The sequence below is a fragment of the Euleptes europaea genome, chromosome 7 (assembly GCF_029931775.1).
Source record: "Euleptes europaea isolate rEulEur1 chromosome 7, rEulEur1.hap1, whole genome shotgun sequence".
Classification (NCBI taxonomy): Eukaryota; Metazoa; Chordata; class Lepidosauria; order Squamata; family Sphaerodactylidae; genus Euleptes; species Euleptes europaea.
In genome coordinates this window covers 93,118,172-93,140,496 of record NC_079318.1, presented here as the reverse complement: position 1 = coordinate 93,140,496, position 22,325 = coordinate 93,118,172, and the positions used below count along the sequence as shown (strand labels likewise).

Below are 22,325 nucleotides of genomic sequence, written 5' to 3'. Positions count from 1 at the left end.
TAGAGACAGAGTGCCCAAACTACAACCCAAAACCCACTTATTTATCGCCAAGTGCCAACACGGCAATTTAACCTGAATACTCAGGCTTTAGTTTAGAAAAAACAACTCATACGTTAACGTCTTTTGTCTTAAAAGAAAAACACAATAACAGAGCTTTATATACTTTGCACACTCCTGTGCACCCTTTCACCACATGCATTTGGAAAAGCAAACCTTTTTTTGGGGGGAGAGGGATAAAAACCAATACTAAACAGACTTTGGACCAAGGAAGCATCTTTAAAAGTCTCAGCAAACCCTTTTGCATGCTTATACCACATGCCTTTGAAAAGCAAACCTTTTTTTTTGGGGGGGGGGGATAAAAGCCAATACTAAACAGATATAAAAACCAACATTCCACAGTTTTTGGGCCAAGGAGGTGTCCTTATGGGTCAGAGCAAACCCCTTTGCACGCTCCTATCACATGCATTTCAAAAACCAAACTTGGGGTATGTGTGGAAGAGATGAAAATCACCACATCTAAAAAAGGTGCAGGGAAGACACCAGGCTCAGTGCCTGCGCTCTCCCCACGTTTGCTGCTTAAGCAGGGGAGAAAAGAGCCGGGTGGGGTGGGAGGAGAGCTGCTTGTTCAGCGAACCATTTTGAATGGGAAGGGCAGACAGACAGGAACCTCTCTCTCCTGCTGAAGCTGGGACAAGTCATCTGCGCTTTCCCTGCGATTGCTGCCCAAGCAGGGGAAAAGAGAGCCAGAATTTGCAAGAATTCAAACAGGAGCAAGAATGCAAACAGGAGCAGCGTGCGCCCCAAGAGCAACCCAGGGATTTGAGATTGCCTTTTTGCCTCTCTCCTTTCTCCTGCAGCCTGTCCAGCGGGCCCTTTAGGAGTGGGAAGGGCAGACAAACAGGAACCTCTCTCCTTTCTCCTACTGCAGCCGGGACAAGTCGCCCGCTCTGCTCTCCCCACATTTGCAGAGCAGAACTCTGTGCTGGGGCGACGGCGCGCGTGCCCACAGAGGGCTCTGAGTACTCGATCTGGCACGCGTGCCATAGGTTTGCCACCTCGGGCATAGGGGCTTCAGTAGTATGCAAAAGGTTTTCTGTTTCCCACTATCAGACTTCTGTTTCCCACTATTAGAATTTAACAGTCCTATGTATGGAATTAATAAAAATCCCTGAATAATGCTACATTCTGAACTGGGGACCATCTGCCGACAAAGCTGAGGTTCTGTACCTCTGATCTAAGACCCGTCCCCTTCAGTTGTTTCCTTGCCTTTCATCAGCAGCCTTAAGTAGTTGTCATTTTCTTTTGAGCCGTCAGTCTCCAGCACTCTGTTGGGTGGGGGGCGTGAGACTTCACCTGTAACTTTTCCTGTCTCCCTCTAGGCAAAGCTCCTCCCAACTTGCCTCCTGGAGTGCCGCCGTTGCTGCCGAACCCGTACATCATGGCCCCGGGGCTGTTGCACGCCTATCCGGTGAGTACCTCTCGTTGCCGGCCGCGGCGCAAAACCCACGCCAGTAGATCCTGCCTGGCTCTTGACAGTGCCACGGCAGGAGGGACAGAGCGTGGGAAAGCAATTTGGAGTTGGCACCAGATGCAATCGAAGCAGCCCCCCCCCAACCTGCTTGTGCTTGCAACATCCGACTCGAACAACAGCTCTGAGAGCGGGCCACCTCCCACCTTGCTGAGGCTCACATCTGCCCTCTGCGCATCTCCCTACACAGGCAGAGGAGGAGGTTCCTTGGCAGGTGCATCATAAGAACATAAAATAAGAACATAAGGAAAGCCCTGCTGGATCAGACCAAGGCCCATCAAGTCCAGCATTCTGTTCACACAGTGGCCAACCAGGGGCCTCTAGGAAGCCCACAAACAAAATGACTGCAGCAGCATTCTCCTGCCTGGGTTCCCCAGCACCTAATATAATGGGCCTGCTCCTCTGATCCTGGAGAGAATAGGTATGCATCATGACTAGTATCCATTTTGACTAGTACCCATGGGTAGCCCTCTCCTCCATGAACATGTCCACTCTCCTCTTCAACCCTCCCATCACCACATCCTGGGGCTGTGGAACACAGGCAGGACAGTACTTCAATCGTATTGCTTGTGGGCTTCCTAGAGGCCCTTGGTTGGCCACTGCGTAAACAGACTGCTGGACTTGGTGGGCCTTGGTCTGATCCAGCATGCCCTTTCTTATGTTCTTGCTGAGCCATACTGTCCTCGGGCAATCTTCACCGAACTGACGCACCTGAATACTGAGTCTCACCATTTCTGAATACATTCTCCAATTAGTTTCCAGTTCAGATGAGTTAACGTTAACCATATTCGACAGAGCATCGTTTCATTTGGGTTTTGATGAGCTACCTCCCTGGCCCCTCTGAAGGGGGGAGGACTTGGTTCCCCTTTAACTTGGCATTCCTGCTTCTCCCGCAGCCCCAGGTTTACGGCTATGACGACCTGCAGATGCTTCAGACGAGATTTCCATTGGTGAGTCGGCGCTGTCTCTCTTTTCTCTGCTGTTCATGCTGGGTTTTTCATATTGCGGTATTTTGTGTTGCGTGCTAGGCATCTCTATCCTTGTTTGCGATGCCCTTTTAATACAGCAATGTGCTGTATTTGGAAGTATTAAAAGAAAGAGGGAAACTAAGTGTACAAATATAGTTGCTTATCTTGACGTTTTTATAGAAGAAGGGGCTTTGCCGATTAGTAATAAATGGAGTCAAGTTTTGAATAAAGCTGTTATGCTTCTGTCTTCCTTTTGTTCTATGATTTCAGATGGTAGCCATGTTGGTCTGCAGTAGAAAAGCTAGATTCGCATCCAGTAGCACCTTAGAGACCCGACAAGATTTTTGGTTACAAGCCTTCAAGAGTCACATACATGAAGCTGCCTTATACTGAATCAGACCCTCGGTCCATCAAAGTCAGTATTGTCTACTCAGACCGGCAGTGGCTCTCCAGGGTCTCAGGCAGAGGTCTTTCACATCACCTACTTGCTTGGTCCCTTCAATTGGAGATGCTGGGGGTTGAAGCTGGGACCTACTGCATGCCAAGCAGATGCTCTGCCGCTGAGCTACACCCCCTCCCCATGGCTCTCCAGGTTCTTAGAGAGAGGTCTTTCCCATCACCTACTTGCCTAGTCCCTTTTAACTGGGGATGCCAGGGATTGAACCTGGGACCTTCTGCATGCCAAGCAGATGCTGTGCCACTGAACCACAGCCCCTTTGTCAGATGCCTTTGACTCCTGAAAGCTTCTAGCCAGAAAAGCTTGTTGTTCTCTGAATTTTTTTGTTCTAGCACAGCTTGTTAGTTTTGCCATAATAGCACCACCCTACAATGTCATCTGGGTTACTGATTCTTATGCTATTGATTATCGGCCGGTACATGGCATTTAAATTTTTTTAATTTAAATTTTAAAAGTTTTATTTCAATATGCAAAACAAACAAATATAAAACGTGAACGTCCATATTCATACCATTTGTACGAAGCTTCCTATTTGCATTTTTTAAGTTACTACCTTCACACTTGGGACCGCCTCTCCTGGTATTACCCCCCCCCCCCCCCGGAAGGACACTGAGATTGTCCGATGAGAATCTGCTGGTGGTCCCTGGCCCTAAGAGTGTGTGGCTGTCCTTGACGAGAGCCAGGGCTTTCTCGGCCCTGGCTCTGGCCTGGTGGAATGCTCTGCTAAGGAACATCAGAGGAGGGCAACAAAGATGGTGAGGGGTCTGGAGACCAAGTCCTGGGAGGAAAGGTTGAAGGAGCTGGGTATGTTTAGCCTGAAGAGGAGAAGACTGAGAGGGGATATGATAACCATCTTCAAGTACTTCAAGGGCTGTCATATAGAGGAGGGTGCTGAGTTGTTTTCTGTTGCCCCAGAAGGTTGGAACAGAACCAGCAAGTTGAAATTAAATCAAAAGAGTTTCCATCTAGACATTAGGAAGAATTTTCTAACAGTTAGAGCTGTTCCTCAGTGGAACAGGCTTCCTCGGGAGGTGGTAAGCTTCCCTGGAGGTTTTTAAGCAGAGGCTAGATGGCCATCGGTCAGCAATGCTGATTCTATGACCTTAAGCAGATGATGAGAGGGAGGGCATCTTGGGCATCTTCTGGGCATGGTGTAGGGGTCACTGGGGGTGTGTGGGGGAAGTAGTTGTGAATTTCCTGCATTGTGCAGGAGGTTGGACTACATGACCCTGGTGGTCCCTTCCAACTCTATGAGTCTATGATCAGGGCCCTGTGGGACCTTAAGGAGTTCTGCAGGGCCTGCGAGACAGAGCTTTTCCACCAGGCCTACGACTGAGGGCAGCCGCTAATGCCATCTGTACTGGCCTCCCCACCCCTCCCCCTTCATATATATTGTGCGGTTGGGGGGCAGCCGACTGCGGGAGCTCTTACAGCAAAGGGGATTCTGGCACCAACTTTGATTAGTGGTTGTAAGTTAAAAATGTTAATGCTGGTTTTATGATCAGTGTTTGTATTATGTGATTGTTGATTTTTAAATTGATGTTACCCACCCTGAGCTGGCTCACTGGGGAGGGCGGGCTACAAATTCAAAAATAAATAAAAAACAAACAAACATTACTATCTTTTCAATGTATCTTCATAACTAATAACATATTTATTGTGAAACATATTACCTAAATCTTTCTGCTTCTGTTTTGATTTATGTTTATTCTTAATTTTTAAAGATATATTTTAAAAAGACATTTCCATTTTTCTTGGAATTCTGAAATTGGTGTACTATATAAAGGATGTTAATTTTGCCATAATCGCATATTCAGTTAATTTACTCATCTGTTCATTCAAATCTGGGTATTTCTCTGCCTTCCATTTTGCTGCATATGTTACTCTTGCTGCTGTCACCAGGCTCATGGCATTTTTTAGAGCCCCGTGGCGCAGAGTTTTAAGCTGCACTACTGCAGTCCAAAGCTCTGCTCACGATCCGAGTTCGATCCCGACGGAAGTCGGTTTCAGGCAGCCAGCTCAAGGTCGACTCAGCCTTCCGTCCTTCTGAGGTCGGTAAAATGAGTTCCCAGCTTGCTGGGGGTAAAGTGTAGATGACTGGGGAAGGCACTGGCAAACCACCCCGTAGACAAAGTCTGCCTAGTAAATGTCATGATGTGATGTCACCCCATGGGTCACTAATGACCTGGTGCTTGCACAGGGGACTACCTTTACCTATACATGGAATTTTTGCGCAAACCCTGTGCAGCCCTCAGCTAATAAACCTATTCGTGTAGCAAGCTCCTGTTCTGACTGCTTCTTCCCCACCCACATAGCTGGTCAAGGATCACTCCCTTACTTTCTTCTCCCATCTTTGGCAGGACTACTACAGCATCCCGTTCCCCACGCCAACTACCCCGCTGACTGGAAGGGACGCCAGCCTGAGCAGCAACCCTTATTCTGGTAGGGAAGACAGCAGCGCCTTAGCTGAAAGGGGTGGACTTAATCCGCCCGTTTCATAATTTAACACACAGTTAAATTGTGGAACTCCCTGCCCCAGGATGTGGTGATGGCTTAGCCAACTTGGGAGGGTTGAAGAGGGGAGTGGACATGTTCATGGAGGAGAGGGCCATGGCTACTAGTCAAAATGGCTACTAGTCATGATGCATCCCTATTATCTCCAAGATCAGAGGAGCATGCCTATTATATCAGATGCTGTGGAGCACAGGCAGGATAAATGCTGCTGCAGCCATCTTATTTGTGGGCTTCCTAGAGACCCCTGGTTGGCCACTGTGTGAACAGACTGCTGGACTTGATGGGCCTTGGTCTGATCCAGCAGGGCCTTTCTTATGTTCTTTTTTTTCCTTTTGGCACCAGAAAATGGCAGTTGTTAGTTAATGTAGTGTTACGGCTGTGTAAAAATTCCCGAGTCCTGGGCTGGAATTAAGTCATTCCTGTAGCACCTCCTGCATCCCTGAGCAAAGAAAAGCTACAGGTTCTAGCTTCCTCCAAATAATGGAGCCCTGGAGAGTTGCGGTGTTATTTACAAGCATATGTTCTGCTTATATTGGAAGGAAACTGACACTCCTGCAGCAGGCAACACAGTTGCTAGCCCTATGGCAGATCCCCAGAGATTGCACATGAGAGCGGGAGAGAGAAAACGAGCCTTTTCTTCTTTACAGGAATCTTTATCCTCCATCAGTGGGGAAAAGGTATCCTGAAAAGGGTTATGCCCCCACTGGCTGCGGAGGCAGGGCTAAGCAAGACAATTTTGCCCTAAACCATTAATCCTAAATGAATGCGTCCAGCAAGTGAATTATAAAAGCCAGAGTCTTTTTTTCAGCCATTGGAGAATTAATTGTGTGTGTGTGTTAACACAGCTACCCACTGTGATCTAGAGTTGTACTCAAGGATGGGTGAATGAGTTTTATTTGCATGTAGCTATAGGCCATTACAAACATGTCAACAACTACCTCTAATAGTTATAAGTATACATAATAAAAACGGAAAATATTCCAAATTAGTAAAATGCAAAACTACGTTAGCTAAATTAGTAAAATGCAAAATACTTTTAGCTAAAAGTTGCAACGAAATCCCAGCAAACCAGTAAGAGCTATCAACCCTTTAAAATCAACTCACAGGATCGACTCTCTTAGCAGCTACGTTGGACCTTATTTTCTCTGCTGCCAAGGCAAACAGGGAGGTCTTATAGGAAACAAACCCTGGGTCTGTTAACAAAAATATTAATTTCTTGACACTAGAGCAAAGCTTCTTAAACTATGGGTTGCAACCTCATATGGGGTCGCATAACTGAATGTGGGGGTCGCCAAAAATTTGGCAGCAGTATAAATTTCTTTATGATTTATTATCAGTAAATGTTTGATTTGTATACCTATTTTATATACCTATATACCCGGGGTCGCGTAAAAAATTCTCGGGCGAAAAGGGGTTGCAAGTGGGAAAAGTTTAATAAGCTGTGCACTAGAGCAATCTAGAGTTGTGTGTTTGGTTTTACTCCGTGGCCGGAGGCGGCCGGTCCTCCCCAAGGTGCTGGCCGGTCCGATGCCGGCTTCTCACTCCACACCCCTCGCTTTCCCCGCCCCCCAGGTGACCTCACGAAGTTCGGCCGAGGTGACGCCTCCTCCCCTGCGCCAGCGACCACCCTGGCGCAGCCCCAGCAGAACCAGACGCAGACGCACCACACCACCCAGCAGACCTTCCTGAACCCGGCCTTGCCCCCCGGCTACAGCTACACCAGCCTGCCGTACTACACCGGGGTCCCGGGGCTGCCCAGCACCTTCCAGTATGGGCCTGCGGTGTTCCCCGTGAGTGGGGGCCTGCTGTGGAGCGGCGGGGTGGGGGCGGAGCTGGCCGGCACCTGTGCCGCTGACATGCCAGCTCTTTGCTTTCCCCAGGTCGCGCCTACCTCTTCTAAGCAGCACAGCGTGAATGTCGGCGTGAACGCCTCAGCCACTCCGTTTCAGCAGCCCAGTGGCTACGGCTCTCACGGATACAGCACTGGTGAGCAGGAATTTGGTGGTGGTGGTGGGGTGGGGGGCAGCACGTTGGCTTGACAGGGTGGGGCGAGAGGGGAGAGGCTCTTATGCAATGTTTCTGATGCTCAGTGTACCTCAATGGCCACTAGGAGCAGCTAATGGCAAAAAAAACCCGGGTGTACAGTCTGAACACACATGAAACTGCCTTCTACTGAAGCAGACCCTTGGTCCATCAAAGTCAGTATTATCTGCTCAGACCGGCAGCGGCTCTCCAGGGTCTCAGGCAGGGGTCTTTCACATCACCTCCTTGCCTAGTCCCTTTAACTGGAGATGCCGGGGTTTGAACCTGGGGTTTTCTGTTTGCCAAGCAGATGCTCTGTCACTGAGCCACAGCCCCTCCCCTGAAATGTGGGGGTACCTGATTGGTGAGTGTGTGCATAATAAACAACAACACACACCTCTATGTAATATGTAATGCTACCAAAACTGCAGTACTCATAGATAAGCCAAAACTATAAAGTCAATGTCACAAGTACGTAGTTTAAGTGTGCAACAGAATTAAATGGTAACTTTCACATATAAATACACACTTACTATTGACATACAATGTCAACAATAGCATAGAGTGATTTTCATATATAAAGTCCCAACATGTGTTGTACCTTTTGGATTTTCACCATAATTCCAAACGAATCAACTCAGCTCCAAGCGTAACAACTCAGTTCCAACCGAAGCTCAGTTCCAAGCGGACCAACTCAGCTCCAAGCGGAAAACGGTCCTCTAGAGGCAATCTTGCCGTTTCATAGTCATACTTCATCAGTTTCATTTGCTTCTTGACATGTATGCATTCTATCCTATTACAATGTAGCCCACAGCTTACATTACCAGAGTAATGACGTTACCACTTTCCAACCGAATACCAGCTTGTGCTTTTCATCATGTAAAGGTCCCCTGTGCAAGCACTGGGTCATTCCTGACCCATGGGGTGACGTCACAACCCGACGTTTACTAGGCAGACGTTGTTTACAGGGTGGTTTGCCAGTGCCTTCTCCAGTCACCTTCCCTTTACCCCCAGCAAGCTGGGTACTCATTTTACCCACCTCAGAAGGATGGAAGGCTGAGTCAACCTTTAGCTGGCTACCTAAAACCGACTTCTGTCGGGTTTGAATTCAGGTCATGAGCAGAGCTTGAACTGCAGTACTGCAGCTTACCACTCTGCGCCTTGGGGCTCCTATTTCATCATGTATTGGGACTTTATATATAAACATCACTGTATGGTATTGTTGTACGGTATTGTTGACATTGTACGCCATTAGTAAGTTTGTATTTATATGTAAAAGTTACATTCAAATATATTGCACACTTTTAACTATGTACTTGTGACATTTACTTTATAGTTTTGGCTTATCTATGTGTATTCCATTTTTATGAGTGCGTACAGCAGGAAGGTGGAAGAGGTTCACGGTTCAGAGTTCTGGCTTTAGGTTTTTCTGGCTCTAACTTCGGATGTCGTCACTGGCTACCAAGATCAAGTTAATTCATGCCATCGTATTTCCTATTACTATGTATGGGTGTGAAAGCTGGACATTGAAGAAAGCTGATAGAAAAAAAGTAGATTCCTCTGAAAGGTGGTGTTGGAGGAGAGTGTTTGTGAGAGTCCCCAACCTAGCTGGGCAAACTTCGCCAAATCAATTGCTCAGACTTGGATGCAGAAACAAAAGATTTATTGAAGGATTCAGGTAGAGAAGACAGGCTCATGGATACAAAGTTGCGAGTGACTAGCTTATCGGGGTTACAGTATTTATCTACTACAGGGCACGAAGGTTCACACGCATGGGAGGCATGGGAGGTTACAAGGCAAACCGGTGCAGCATAAAACATCAAACAGTCCTAGAGAGACAGTGAGGGCTATCTGCATTTCAAGGCCGGACTCGAGGGAGTGAAGGCAGAAAGCACAGCAGGGGAGGAGAGGTGGCACCTGGGCAAGAAGGACGAGGCGGGGGACTCAGGAAGATACACAGAGGTGCGAACTGCTTGTACGAGTTCAAAGGGGTAGAGATAGAAACAGATAAGAGCCAAAACCAGATGGCCCTCACATTCTGCCCCCCTTAAGGCCCCCCTCCCGCGAGTTCGGGAGGTCGAGGCTTCTCGGGATAAGCGCAATGGAATTCGTGTACGAGCCGGGGGGCGGCCATATGGGGGGCTGCAACCCATTCATCGTGCGCAGCGCCTAGATGTTTCCACCGTACAAAGTAATACAGCTTTCCCTTTTTCCACTTGGAATCCAAAACCTTGGATACTTCCATGTGGGTATCCCCTCCCACAACAGTGGGCACTTCTGGCTTGGAAGGGGGGTGGAACTGGGGAGCGGAGACGAACGGTTTGAGCAGACTGATGTGAAAAACGGGGTGTACCCCGCGAAGAGTTTTGGGAAGATCCAGCTCCGCAGTTACCTCGTTTATCACCCGGGTAATGGGGAAGGGGCCCACATAACGGTCACTGAGTTTTTTACAGGGTCGGAGGGAACGCAGATTTTTCGTGGAAAGATAAACCTGTTCTCCCACTCGGAGTTCCCATCCCTGTGACCGGTGTTTGTCGGCCTGTTCCTTGTATTTCCGCTTGGCCCGTTCAAGGTTCTTCTGTAGCCAGGGCCAAGTGGAACTGACCGCCTGTACCCATTCCTGCATCTCGGGCACTGCCTCGAGTTCGGGGGAGACGGGGGCGGCACCGAAAGGGCCGAAATCTGTTCCGTATACCACACGGAACGGACTAAACCCCGTGGAGGAGTGGGGGGCGTTGTTGTATGCGTATTCGGCGAAGGGTAACAGGTCCACCCAGTCATCCTGATGGTAATTGACATAACATCGGAGGTAGCACTCGACCACGGCATTCACCCGTTCGGTTTGGCCATCAGTTTGCGGGTGGTAGGCAGACGAGAGACCCTGTTCCCCCACCCCCATAAGCTTCAGGAAGGCCCGCCAGAATTTGGCAACGAACTGGGCCCCTCTGTCGGAGAGGACCTTCCTAGGGATCGAGTGAAGCCTGAGGACATGGGTGACAAACATTTTGGCCAACCCCTGCGCCGACGGGAGTCCCGCGCAGGGGACAAAGTGGACCTGCTTGGAGAAGAGGTCTGTAACAACCCACAGTACGGTTTTGCCCCTGCTGGGGGGTAGATCGGTGACGAAATCCATGGCGATCACCTCCCATGGCCGGGTGGGGATCTCCAGAGGTTTCAGAAGCCCTGGGGTTTTGCCCCCCCTGTTTTTGGCAGTGGCGCATATGGGACAACTGCGAACGTACAATTCTACATCCCCTCTCATGCCCGGCCACCAGAACTGCCGCCGTACCAAATGCAACGTCTTGACAAACCCAAAGTGACCGGCCAGCTTGGCTCCGTGGACCAGTCCCAAAACCTCCTTGCGAAGAGAGGCTGGGACATAGAGTTTCCCTTCCTGAACCCACCAGGACTCTTGCTGTTCCATACCGGAAGGGAGCGTCTGCTGCTCCGCTTCCTGTAGGGACGCTTCCCGGAGGCGTTGTTGGAAAGCCTCCGGGATTCCCTTGAGCGAGGGACCACTGGGGCGGCGGGTTTGAGACCGGGTGGAGACCGCCAAACCCGGGATCTCTCCCCTTTGCTCAGGAGTGAACAGAGAGTCCACAGGACGGTCAAAATCGTTGCGGTACTGGGGCAGTCGGGATAGAGCATCCGCTAGGGCGTTTTCCTTGCCGGGCACGTGTTTGAGGGTGAACCGAAATTTGGCAAAGAATTGGGCCCAACGTATTTGCTTGGCGTTGAGCTTTCTAGCCCCTTTGAGAGCCTCCAGATTCTTGTGATCAGTACACACTTCGAACGGGAATTCTGCCCCCTCTAGAAAATGCCTCCACACAGTGAGGGCGTGCTTAACTGCCGCGGCTTCTTTCTCCCAGATGGCCCAGTTGATTTCGGACTGGGTAAACTTCTTGGAGAAATAGGCGCATGGCTTTAAAGCGCCACTTTCGTCCCGCTGCAGGAGGGCCCCTCCCATAGCTACATCGGATGCGTCCACCTGGACCACAAACGGTTTGGTGCAGTCCGGGTGGGCCAAAACCGGTTCGGACGAGAAGAGTAGCTTCAAGTCCTCGAAAGCCTGTTGGCAGGGAGGGGACCATTGCAGTCGGGCCGAAGGCAAGGCGGCTTTGGCACCCTTTCCCTTAGTGCGCAGAAGGGAAGTGAGAGGAAGAGCCACTTGCGCAAAGTTGGGAATGAAATTGCGGTAGAAGTTGGCGAACCCCAGGAACTGCTGCAGTTGCTTGCGCGTAGTAGGGGGTTCCCAATCTCGCACAGTCTGAACCTTTCCGGGGTCCATTTCCAACCCCTGGTGGGAGATTACATAGCCTAGAAAGGTAATGGAAGGCTGGTGGAATTCACACTTAGACACTTTGGCATATAACTTGTGGTCCCGTAACCGCTGGAGGACCTCCCGCACCAGCCGGACATGCTCTTCCATGGTTTCAGAATAAATGAGTATATCGTCCAGAAATACCACCACCCCCCGAAACACCAAATCATGTAACACTTCATTGATTAACTGCATGAACACACTCGGAGCCCCAGAAAGTCCGAACGGCATGACTAAATACTCAAACATGCCAAAACAGCTCGAAAAAGCCGTTTTTGGTTCGTCCCCCTCTTTTATGCGGATGCGGTGATAGGCTTCCACTAAATCCAGTTTGGTGAAAATCCGGCCCTCCTTCAATTGTGCTAGCAGGTCTGGAATGAGAGGGAGGGGGTAAGCGTTAGACTGCGTGACAGCGTTGAGCCTCCGAAAGTCAATACACAGTCTTAAGTCACCCGTTTTCTTTTTGACAAAAAAGGCGGGGGCGGAGTACGGAGCCTTGGAGGGGCAGATGAAGCCCCTTGCCAAGTTAGTGTCCAAATAGTCCCGCAACACTGCCTTTTCACTGGGGCTCATGGGGTACACCTTTCCCTTGGATAACTTGCCGTCTCCAACTATTTCAATCGCACAGTCGGTCTCCCGGTGCGGTGGCAGTTCGTCACACTCCCGCACATCAAACACATCCGAATATTGGGAGTATTCCGAGGGTAGGTTGGGGGTATTGGAAACGGGTCCTGGGGAACCCACTAGGGCGGCCGCCGGGGTCCCGGTCATGCGGTCCCTGTCATGCATGGCGCAGGGATCCTCTGGGAAGGTAAGGGTCCGCTTGACCCAATCAATGGAAGGGTTGTGGCCCCGTAGCCAGTTCATTCCCAGTACTACAGGGGCAACTATGGGGGCAATGGTAAAGTACAACTGTTCCCAATGCTCCCCTACAGTCATGACTATCGCGGTAGTCCGGTGAGTGACAGGCCCCTTTTTAAAGTCACTCCCGTCCATCTGGGAGAAGCGGAGGGGACCCGGGAGGCGCTTGCGGCGGACTTGTAATTTCCGGGCCGCCTCCTCACTAATCAAAGTGCGGGCGCACCCCGAGTCCACGAGCGCGGGGAATTCTAAAACTGGGCCCCCCTTGGGTAGTGAGAGGTGAACCCGGATATAAACATTATCTTCCTGGGCGCTTACCATCGGTGGAGCTCCTTGCACAGGGGACGGTGCGGTCTGCTGAGGAGCCCCCCTTACAGCAGACCGACGGCGTTTTTTGCCGGCACATCCCACTCTTCCTCCTCGCTGGACGAGGTATTTGTAATCCGTGACTCGGCAGAGTCAGAGGTTGCACTGGTAATCCGGGGTCCCGATGGACCGGTCGAACTGGCGATCCCATCCAGGGCGTGCGCGTGTAGTGCCGAGGGAGTGCTCCGTCGTCCTGGAGCGTTGCTTCGGCGTCGCGGCTGACCCTCTGCGGGGGCTTTCTCTGGTTCGCTCGGGACGGGACGATTGGAAGCCGGGCGTCCGGAGCGGGATGGGCATTGGGAGGCGAAGTGACCCTTTCCTCCACAAACCAGGCACACCCCTGCCTCGAAGCGCTTGCGGCGCTCCGCTGGCGTGGGGCCGCCGCCACCTGGGGTGCGAGGGTCACGGATCCCACTTGCCTTGTCTCCTCTCGGTTTAAAGTCGCGGCCGGATCGTTGCTTGGACAAGTTTAGGAGCTGCTTCCTATTTTCGATATCGGCGGCGTGACGCACCCAACCCTCAACGTCAGGGGGGTTACCTTGCATAAAGGCCCAATGCTGCAGGTCCGGGTTTAGGCCCTCCCTGAACAACTGCACCCGGGTAGCCTCGCTCCAGTCCAGAATCCGACTCGATAAGGACTGGAACTCGCTCGCATACTGCGCCACCGACTTGGTTCCTTGGCGCAGTTGCATCAGAGCGGCTTTGGCCCGCTCCCCCAGATTCGTGTCCTCAAACCTGTTACGGAGTGCGATCATAAAGTCATCCAAACTCCGTAGCACAGGGGAGCGGAGCTCGTACTGTAACACCATCCACGCGGCCGCTTCGCCTTGCAGGAGGGAGGCCACATACTGGACCTGGGACTCTTCGGAGGTAAAGGTCCGGCCCTGCTCCCGCATAAAAATGTCCACTTGGACCATGAAAAAGGTCAACTGGTCCCCCGACCCATCATACGTGATCTTCAGGTCCCGGCGGGCCGGGGTGCTGGGAGGAGGCGCGGGGGGAGCCGCCGGTGTCCCATCCGGAGGGTTACCCGGCGGGGGCTGTACCTTCAGCGCGTCCATGGCCGCGGCCATCTCCTCCATCACAAGTTGCATGGCACCTATGCGCTCCACCATCGCTTGGCGTTCCTCCTGCCACTGTCTCCGCTCCTCATCCATCAGAGCGTCCCGACGGGCGGGGTCGTCCTCGAACCCCGTACCAGTTAAGGCCAAGCGGCGGTGCTTTGCCTCAGTCCGGGAAAGCGACCAACCTTTCGGCGAATCCAGCCAAGTATTAAAAGTGGTCTTAGGACGTGTGCCCGGGCCCGGGCGGGGCGCACCTGGCACCTTCTGGTCCGGTCTGTCCTTCGGGGCCGGCTTGTCCGGTGCACCGCTTCCGTCCGGCGAGGCCGGAGGGGTAGTTTTGTCCTCGTCGCCTGACATGGCTGTCCCGTAGGGTACAGATGCAGAACGAAGAGGCAAAGACTCGCAACTTAATGTGAGAGTCCCCAACCTAGCTGGGCAAACTTCGCCAAATCAATTGCTCAGACTTGGATGCAGAAACAAAAGATTTATTGAAGGCTTCAGGTAGAGAAGACAGGCTCATGGATACAAAGTTGCGAGTGACTAGCTTATCGGGGTTACAGTATTTATCTACTAGAGGGCACGAAGGTTCACACGCATGGGAGGCATGGGAGGTTACAAGGCAAACTGGTGCAGCATAAAACATCAAACAGTCCTAGAGAGACAGTGAGGGCTATCTGCATTTCAAGGCCGGACTCGGCCCGAGGGAGTGAAGGCAGAAAGCACAGCAGGGGAGGAGAGGTGGCACCTGGGCAAGAAGGACGAGGCGGGGGACTCAGGAAGATACACAGAGGTGCGAACTGCTTGTACGAGTTCAAAGGGGTAGAGATAGAAACAGATAAGAGCCAAAACCAGATGGCCCTCACAGTGTTATGGATACCCTGGACTGCCCAAAAAACAAATCAGTGGGTTATACATCAAATCAAGCCTGAACTGACTCTAGAAGCTAAAATGAGGCTGTCGTACTTTGGTCACATCATGAGAAGACAAGAGTCACTGGAAAAGACAATCATGCTAGGAAAAGTGGAAGGCAGCAGGACAAGAGGAAGACCCAACAAGAGATGGATTGACTCAATAAAGGAAGTCATGGAGAGAGAGCCAGTGTGGTGTAGTGGTTAAGAGCGGTGGTTCGGTGTGGTGGACTCTGATCTGGAGAACCAGGTTTGATTCCCCGCTCCTCCACATGAGCAGGGAGGCTAATCTGGTGAATTGGATTTGTTTCCCCACTCCTACACACGAAGCCAGCTGGGTGACCTTGGGCTAGTCACACTCAGCCCCACCTACCTCACAGGGTGTCTGTTGTGGGGAGGGGAAGGGAAGGTGATTGTAAGCCTGTTTGATTATTCCTTAAGTGGTGGAGAGAGTCAGCATATGAAAACCAACTCCTCCTCTTCTTATATGTATATATTTTTTTGTTTTAGTCTTAGTGTGACACTGTTCAGAGCCGAATTGACTGTATGAGCAGCATCAGTAAAGTAAAGGAGGGCACCAGGGTTGGATGCCCCCTCTTCCTGTTTCCAGCGCTGGAAACAACAAGGGCAGGTACCCAGCTCAGAGCCCCCCAAAGCAGGAGGAGAACCAAGTGTGGCCGTCCAGCTGAAAAACATCCCCCCCTCCCGTACGCTATCCTCAGTTTGGCTAGTTTTAGTCCTCGTACATTTCTCTTAAAATGAAAGACACTTGCTGACCTTTGTCATATACGCAGACGGCCTTTCAGAGAAGCTGGTGCCGCGCTTACCAAGCAAAACCACCCATCTCCACTGGCACATGCTCTGGCAGCTGCTGACTGTTAGGCTCAAAAGTGCTTGAGTGGATATTTGCTGATTTTGCACGGCCTTGGGCTGCTTTCGGTCCTCACGATGGCTAGAAACATGAGCTGCTTGTTCAGAATTTGGAACGAGACCCCATAGGTGTGTGGATGCCACCAGCATATTGTGGTCCGGGGGGGAGGGGAGTTCCCCACACCTCCGTAATGATGAGCAAGAACAAGGGAAGGGAAGCCAGGCTTGCCTCTGTATGGCGGAGGTCCCCAACATGGTTCCCGAGGGTTCCATGGTGTCCACGCACACCTTTTCTGGCGTCCGCCAAAGGTTTTTAGGCAGTGGGTAGGGCCAGGTAGGGATTTTGCTTGGCAAGGCATCTGATTGACTGTTGGAGTTGATTGATTGGCTGTGAAGATTTTTTTTCAATGTTGCTTTGGCCGCAGCTGCCTAACACAGAAGAAGGATCTACACTGTGTATTACCAAAGTTAAGCGGTGGCGATCATTTTGTGGCTGGCGCCACCCCCTGTGCCAGCCATTTGTTGCTGCTCCCACCGTGCCGTGTCAGAATTTCAAATGTGAAATCAAAAGTAACTCGTGCTGAATATCCAAACAGTTAACCCCCCAAAAAAACCCAGCAACTGTGGCCATATCTTATACAATTAACGAAATCTCTGAAAATATAGTATAGTGAGTGAACAATTGTAACAGTTCACTTGCTAGTCCTCATGGAGGCTGAATAAGTCCAATTTCAGGGCACTTTGCAGCAAAGTTGTATTTATGCCAATTCGGCTGCCATATGGATTGAATAATACTGCGGTGGAGTTCAACTTATTCAAATGCGACTGAAGAAAGAACACTTTATGAAATAGGAAATACCGGATTCCTGTCTCGTGTATTGGACTACAACTACTAGACTTTTTTTCCAAATGGTGGAGCTGTCATATATCTGCAGTAATGGATTGCAAGTGTTCAAACCATTGATGCATGTTTGAGATTGCTTATGTAGCAGCCGTTTGAGTTTTATTACAATTGTTCATTCACTGTAACAAAAACTGCTGTTTTTTTTAAAGATTTCAAATGGGTTTGCAGGCTCAAAAAAAGTTGGGGACCCATGCTCTATGGTGTCACTGACCCACTCACCTATTCCATTTCTCCTTTTGTCTCCAGGTGTGTCGGTAACATCCAGTAACACAGGCGTGCCGGATATCTCTGGCTCGGTCTACTCCAAAACACAGGTTGGTATTGTGACAGAGGATTTTGCACCGTGCAAAGTTGTGTGCCCACGCGGTTGCAGATGAGAGATGAGGCGCAAAGAACGGCCTTTGGAGTCAGGCCTCCTGGGCAATCAGTCGCTCCTCTTTCTCCCTTAAACACGTAGGCGCCCCGAGTGATGTGCCTCTGAGGGGTCTTGCAGCTCTTCCTTTCTATAGCATGAGGGCGAAGGTTGTGACCAGTGAGTTGAGAATTCCCAGGTTTTATTTTGATCTCTGCTCCAGGACTGCCATGTGGCCTTCTGCATGCCGATCTTTTCCAGCCTATGTTCCTTTTCCTGTCTGCAATAAAGGCCCAGGCCTACCCTTCAGGGTTGTTGCAAGTGGTGTGGGTGCTTGATCCCGTAGACAGCCTTGCATTTATATTTTTTTCCTACTTATTTACTTGACCCAAGTTGAGAATTTCTTCTTAGCTCTCATACGGTGTTTAAAAACTCTCACAGATTCTGTAGCTGTGGGTCCCGTATTTCTTAGGTGCAATAGGACGGGAGGGAGAAGTTCTCAGATCTTAGAGGGGAGGGAGAACTCTGGCATCTAAATAAAAATAGCAAGATCACACTTCCATAAGCATTTATCCGCTTCTTTTGGTTCTGAGCTCTCAGGGATATAGGGCTCGGTCTCCAGGCCCCTGATCATCCTTGTTGCTCTCCTCTGCACCCACTCCATTCTGTCCATATCCTTTTTGAAGTGAGGCCTCCAGAACTGCACACAGTATTCCAGGTGTGGCCTGACCAATGCAGTGTACAGCAACGCTATGACATCTTGTTGATACACCCCAAGATCGCATTAGCCTTTTTTGTTGCTTCATCACTCTAGCTGTTCATATTTAACTGACGGTCCACCGGTACCCCAAGATCTTGTTCACACACACTGCTACCCAGTTATTGAGCTATTGTAGAAAGGCAAGATGTGGATCCCATTATACATCAACAGAATTAGCAGTTACACGTACTGTGTGGTGAGAGAGATCAGAGGCTTAAACAGATAAGTAAAGAGTTTAAGTGAAAACTAACTGATATTAGTGCAATTAAATTGATATCTCTTTGTTAGAACATGGTCAGAACAGCAAATTAAAATGTCTACAAGGTGGGTCTTGTAGAGCTTCTGGTGATTGGGACCACTGAGGAAAAAACATCTGTAAGCCAGGATGACGTGGAGTGTTTAATTTGTTGATGACTTACAGTTTGGCACTTTCACATTGTATTTTCCCTTTGAAGTGTTTTTGCAGAACAGTAACTTTCAGGGCCTTTCCGGACTGTTTGTGGCCCTCTTGTATCCATCTGGTTCATATCTGAATAGCTCTTGATATTTGAACACACATGAAGCTGCCTTATATGGAATCAGACCCTTGGTCCATCAAAGTCAGTATCGTCTATTCAGACCGGCAGCGGCTCTCCAGGGTCTCAGACAGGGGTCTTTCACATCACCTACCTGCCTAGCCCCTTTAACTGGAGATGCCAGGGATTGAACCTGGGACCTTCTGCATGCCAAGCAGAGGCTCTACCACTGAGCCACAGCCCCTCCCCTGTCTTGATGGGCCATTGGCCAGTTTCTGATTGGCAGACTGCCAAACACCAACCGGCTGCTCAGATTCTTTGATGGGTTTGCACTAATACGGCAAAGCACCTCTTGCGTCCTCAAGTCAGATCGGCAGACTCCAAACCATCATGCTTTCGTGGTTTAGTTAAACCGCAGTGTTTTAAGGGATTCTGAGTATGAACACTTGCTTTGTAAAATTAAAACGCATAGGTGAGCCAAGGAGGGGATTCTACATTTTTAAAAGTTATGTGTGGCTGAAGTCGGTTCATCCAAAATAGTTAGAGGGGGGGTCTGTGGTGACTGCCTTGGAGAGCCCGTGCACTAAAAAGATGCTTAACCAGAGGCTCTGGATGCTGGGTACCCTTCTAAGGTCCTTCAAGCACACGCTATTCCCTAGGCCTCTTGAAAGATGGCAGAAGGGAGGGCATTTTCCCCATTCCCATTGCTGAGGCCAGTGAAAAGCACAAGAGCTAGAAGCCAGCATGGTGGTGTGGTTAAGAGCGGTGGTTTGGAGCTGCGGAGGCTAATCTGGTGAACTGGATTTGTTTCCCCACTCCTGCACACGAAGCCAGCTGGGTGACCTTGGGCAAGCCACAACTCTCTAGAGCTCTCTCAGCCCCCACCTATCTCACAGGGTGTCTGTTGTGGGGAGGGGAAGGTCTCCGGTCATTTCAGGTCATTTCATCACGTTCCACACGAGAAAGTTTGGTTCACGCACTTTGAATTTTCTCTCTGCCCCCTCAAACAGCAGTCCTTTGAGAAGCAGGGATTTCACACCGGGACCCCGGCGGCCTCGTTCAACCTGCCGTCGGCGCTGGGCAGTGGCGGCCCCATCAACCCTGCCACCGCTGCAGCGTACCCGCCCGCCCCGTTCATGCACATCCTGACGCCCCATCAGCAGCCGCATTCTCAGATCTTGCATCACCACCTGCAGCAGGATGGGCAGGTAAGCCCCCCCTCGCCCCCACTCCATTCCCTCCCTCTCACTTGCAAATGCCAGCCGTCTCCAGGTTCCCATCTTCTCTCCCCCTCCTGCAAATTTGTTGGTATCCCATGGCATGGAGACAGGGGACACCAGGCTTGGCACATGAGAGGAAGACCCCAGGGTTAATCGTTTAGACGTTCTTGTGTCCCATTCCCACCCACCCCAAAAAAACTTCCCTTGTTGCTGGGTCACATGGACACATGAAGCTGCCTTATACTGAATCAGACCTTTGGTCCATCAAAGTCAGTATTGTCTACTCAGACCGGCAGTGGCTCTCCAGGGTCTCAGGCAGAGGTCTTTCAAATCCCCTACCTGCCTAGTCCCTTTAACTGGAGATGCCGGGGATTGAACCTGGGACTTTCTGCAAGCCAAGAAGAGGCTCTTCTACTGAGCCATAGCCCCTCCCCATGGCTCTCCAGGGTTTCAAACAGAGGTCTTTCACATCACCTAGTTGCCTAGTCCCTTTAGCTGGAGATGCCGGGGATTGAACTTGGGACCTTCTGCACGCCGAGCAGAGGCTCTTCCACTGAGCCACAGGCCCCTTCCCCATACCAAGTCTGCCCGGATAGCCTTCCTATTCCGGTGTCCTTGGCAGGTCCGCGCCCCCCAAGCTCCGCCCTCCCACGCTCCGGTTCAGGGAGTTTTGTCATAATGTGTCCTTGTATTTTCCATATCCTCGGCCTGCCTCCACCTTCCTAAAATTTTGCAGCCGATTCTGTACTTCCAGCGCCAGCAAGAAGACCAGGTAAACGAACCTCTCGGACAACTCGTGTCTTTTGCCCAGCCTGGCGCCTAATAGGGGTTTGGCCCTTGCCCCCAGACAGAGATGCGGGTGGGAGGGCGCAGATGTACCTCTTCCTTACATGTTTTCCATCTCGTGTGGTCCTGGAGCATCAGTGCTTGGGGCTGTCGAAGTAATAGTGCTGTGCCACTAGGAAACAAAATAGGTGTGAGGAGAGGAAGGTACTGGGAACAGCACAATATAGACAGACTGTTTTGCCCAAACCTTCAGAGCTTGGAAGCTAAGCAGGGCCGGCCCTGGTTAGTGTTTGGATGGCAGACCTCCTCTGTTCATCTCTGCCCTGACCTGGATGACCTAGGTTAGCCCAATCTTGTCAGCTCTTGGGAGCTAAGCAGGGCCAGCCCTGGACAGTATTTGGATGGGAGACCACCAAGGACTACCAAAGTCGCTGTGCAGAGGCACGCAATGGCAAACCACCTCTGCTCATCTCTGCCCTGACCTGGATGGCCCAGGCTAGCCCAGTCTTGTCAGCTCTCGGAAGCTAAGCAGGGTCAGCCTTAGTTAGTACTTGGATGGGAGACCACCAAGGAAGTCCAGAGTTGTTATGCAGAGGCAGGCAATGGCAACCAACCCCTGTTTGTCTCTTGGCTTGAAAACCCATAAGTCGGGTGCGACTTGACAGTGCTTTCCACCAGCAGGACTGTTTTTTGTGTGTGTTTTTTTAAACTGGGGTGGGCCACTAGCAAGTCATCAGTGATCTAATACGAAGCCCTTGGCTGCAAAGTTCTGCGAAATATTCTCCAGGTCACGTTCCCTTTTCAGGCAGACAGGATTTATAGGCTTGGATCCAGTGGTCTGTCAGCAGAGACGGCTTCTCGCCACCTTCTTTTCCCCACAGCAGTCTGGTTCAGCCCCTCAGGAAGATGCTTCCTGGGGGTTCTGATCTGGGTGAACAAACAGCTTCATGTGTCCAGGGCAGGAGGCTTGGTTAACCTGAGACCTGCAATCCCCAGAATAATCCCTTTGGGTGATCAGAAGCAGGGGGAGAATGTGGCGGAAATCTGCTGCTATAGATCCCCGTCTCCCAGTTATGGACATTACTTAAATTGAAACTTGAGACTGTGTTTGTGTGAAGTTACTAACTATAAGTAATCTTCTTGCTGCTCTGTACCAGCAACTCTCAGAGTTTGGTGCTGAAAGAACCCGGTCTTCAAAGCTGAAGCGTGTAGATAGTGGTTCAGATCCCATAAATCTGTTCCTCAAACAACGGCATCTTCTGCCAATACAAGAGACTCTTGCGCAGTTAGCAGACTTGTCCGTAGAATGTAAAACTCAAATGCCAACCAGTTTGGAAGGGAACATGCCTGAAGTTCCATTTTGAGGTTTGAGAGCCAGCATGGTGTAGTGGTTAAGAGCAGTGGTTTGGAGTGGTGAACTCTGATCTGGAGAACCGGGTTTGATTCCCCACTCCTCCACATGAGCGGCGGACGCTGATCTGGTGAACTGGATTTGTTTCCCCACTCCTCCACATGAAGCCTGCTGGGTGACCTTAGGCTAGTCACAGCTCTCGCAGCCTCACCTACTTCACAGGGTGTCTGTTGTGGGGAGAAGAAGGGAAGGTAATTGAAGAAGAAGAGAAGTTGGTTTTTATATGCCGACTTTCTCTACCACTTAAGGAAGAATCAAACCGGCTTACAATCTCCGTCCCCTCCCCACAACAGAAATCCAGTGAGGTAGGTGAGGCTGAGAGAGCTCTTAAGAGAGCTGTGACTAGCCCAAGGTCACCCAGCTGGCTTCATGTGGAGGAGTGGGGAAACCCATCTGGTTCACCAGATTAGTGTCTGCCATTCATGTGGAGGAGTGGGGAATCGAACCCGGTTCTCCAGATTAGAGTCCACTGCTCAGGGGCGGGGGAGAGTGGGGAAC

The 22,325-nt window shown here is 50.7% G+C and overlaps 1 protein-coding gene across 10 annotated transcripts in view; it reads left to right on the top strand.

Moving 5' to 3' along the window:
• UBAP2L (ubiquitin associated protein 2 like) overlaps positions 1-22,325 on the top strand; it is a 79,813-nt gene that overhangs the window by 57,085 nt on the left and 403 nt on the right. For 6 of the 10 annotated variants that reach the window (XM_056852395.1, XM_056852393.1, XM_056852401.1 and 3 more), the window contains 8 exons: positions 1,380-1,468; positions 2,425-2,478; positions 5,314-5,395; positions 7,040-7,257; positions 7,348-7,453; positions 17,030-17,097; positions 19,421-19,618; positions 20,367-20,402. In XM_056852395.1, the coding sequence (XP_056708373.1) occupies positions 1,380-1,468; positions 2,425-2,478; positions 5,314-5,395; positions 7,040-7,257; positions 7,348-7,453; positions 17,030-17,097; positions 19,421-19,618; positions 20,367-20,402 (851 nt within the window). The remainder of the gene's footprint in view (positions 1-1,379; positions 1,469-2,424; positions 2,479-5,313; positions 5,396-7,039; positions 7,258-7,347; positions 7,454-17,029; positions 17,098-19,420; positions 19,619-20,366; positions 20,403-22,325) is intronic. The other 4 variants (XM_056852402.1, XM_056852398.1, XM_056852397.1 and 1 more) reach the window with 1 other exon arrangement.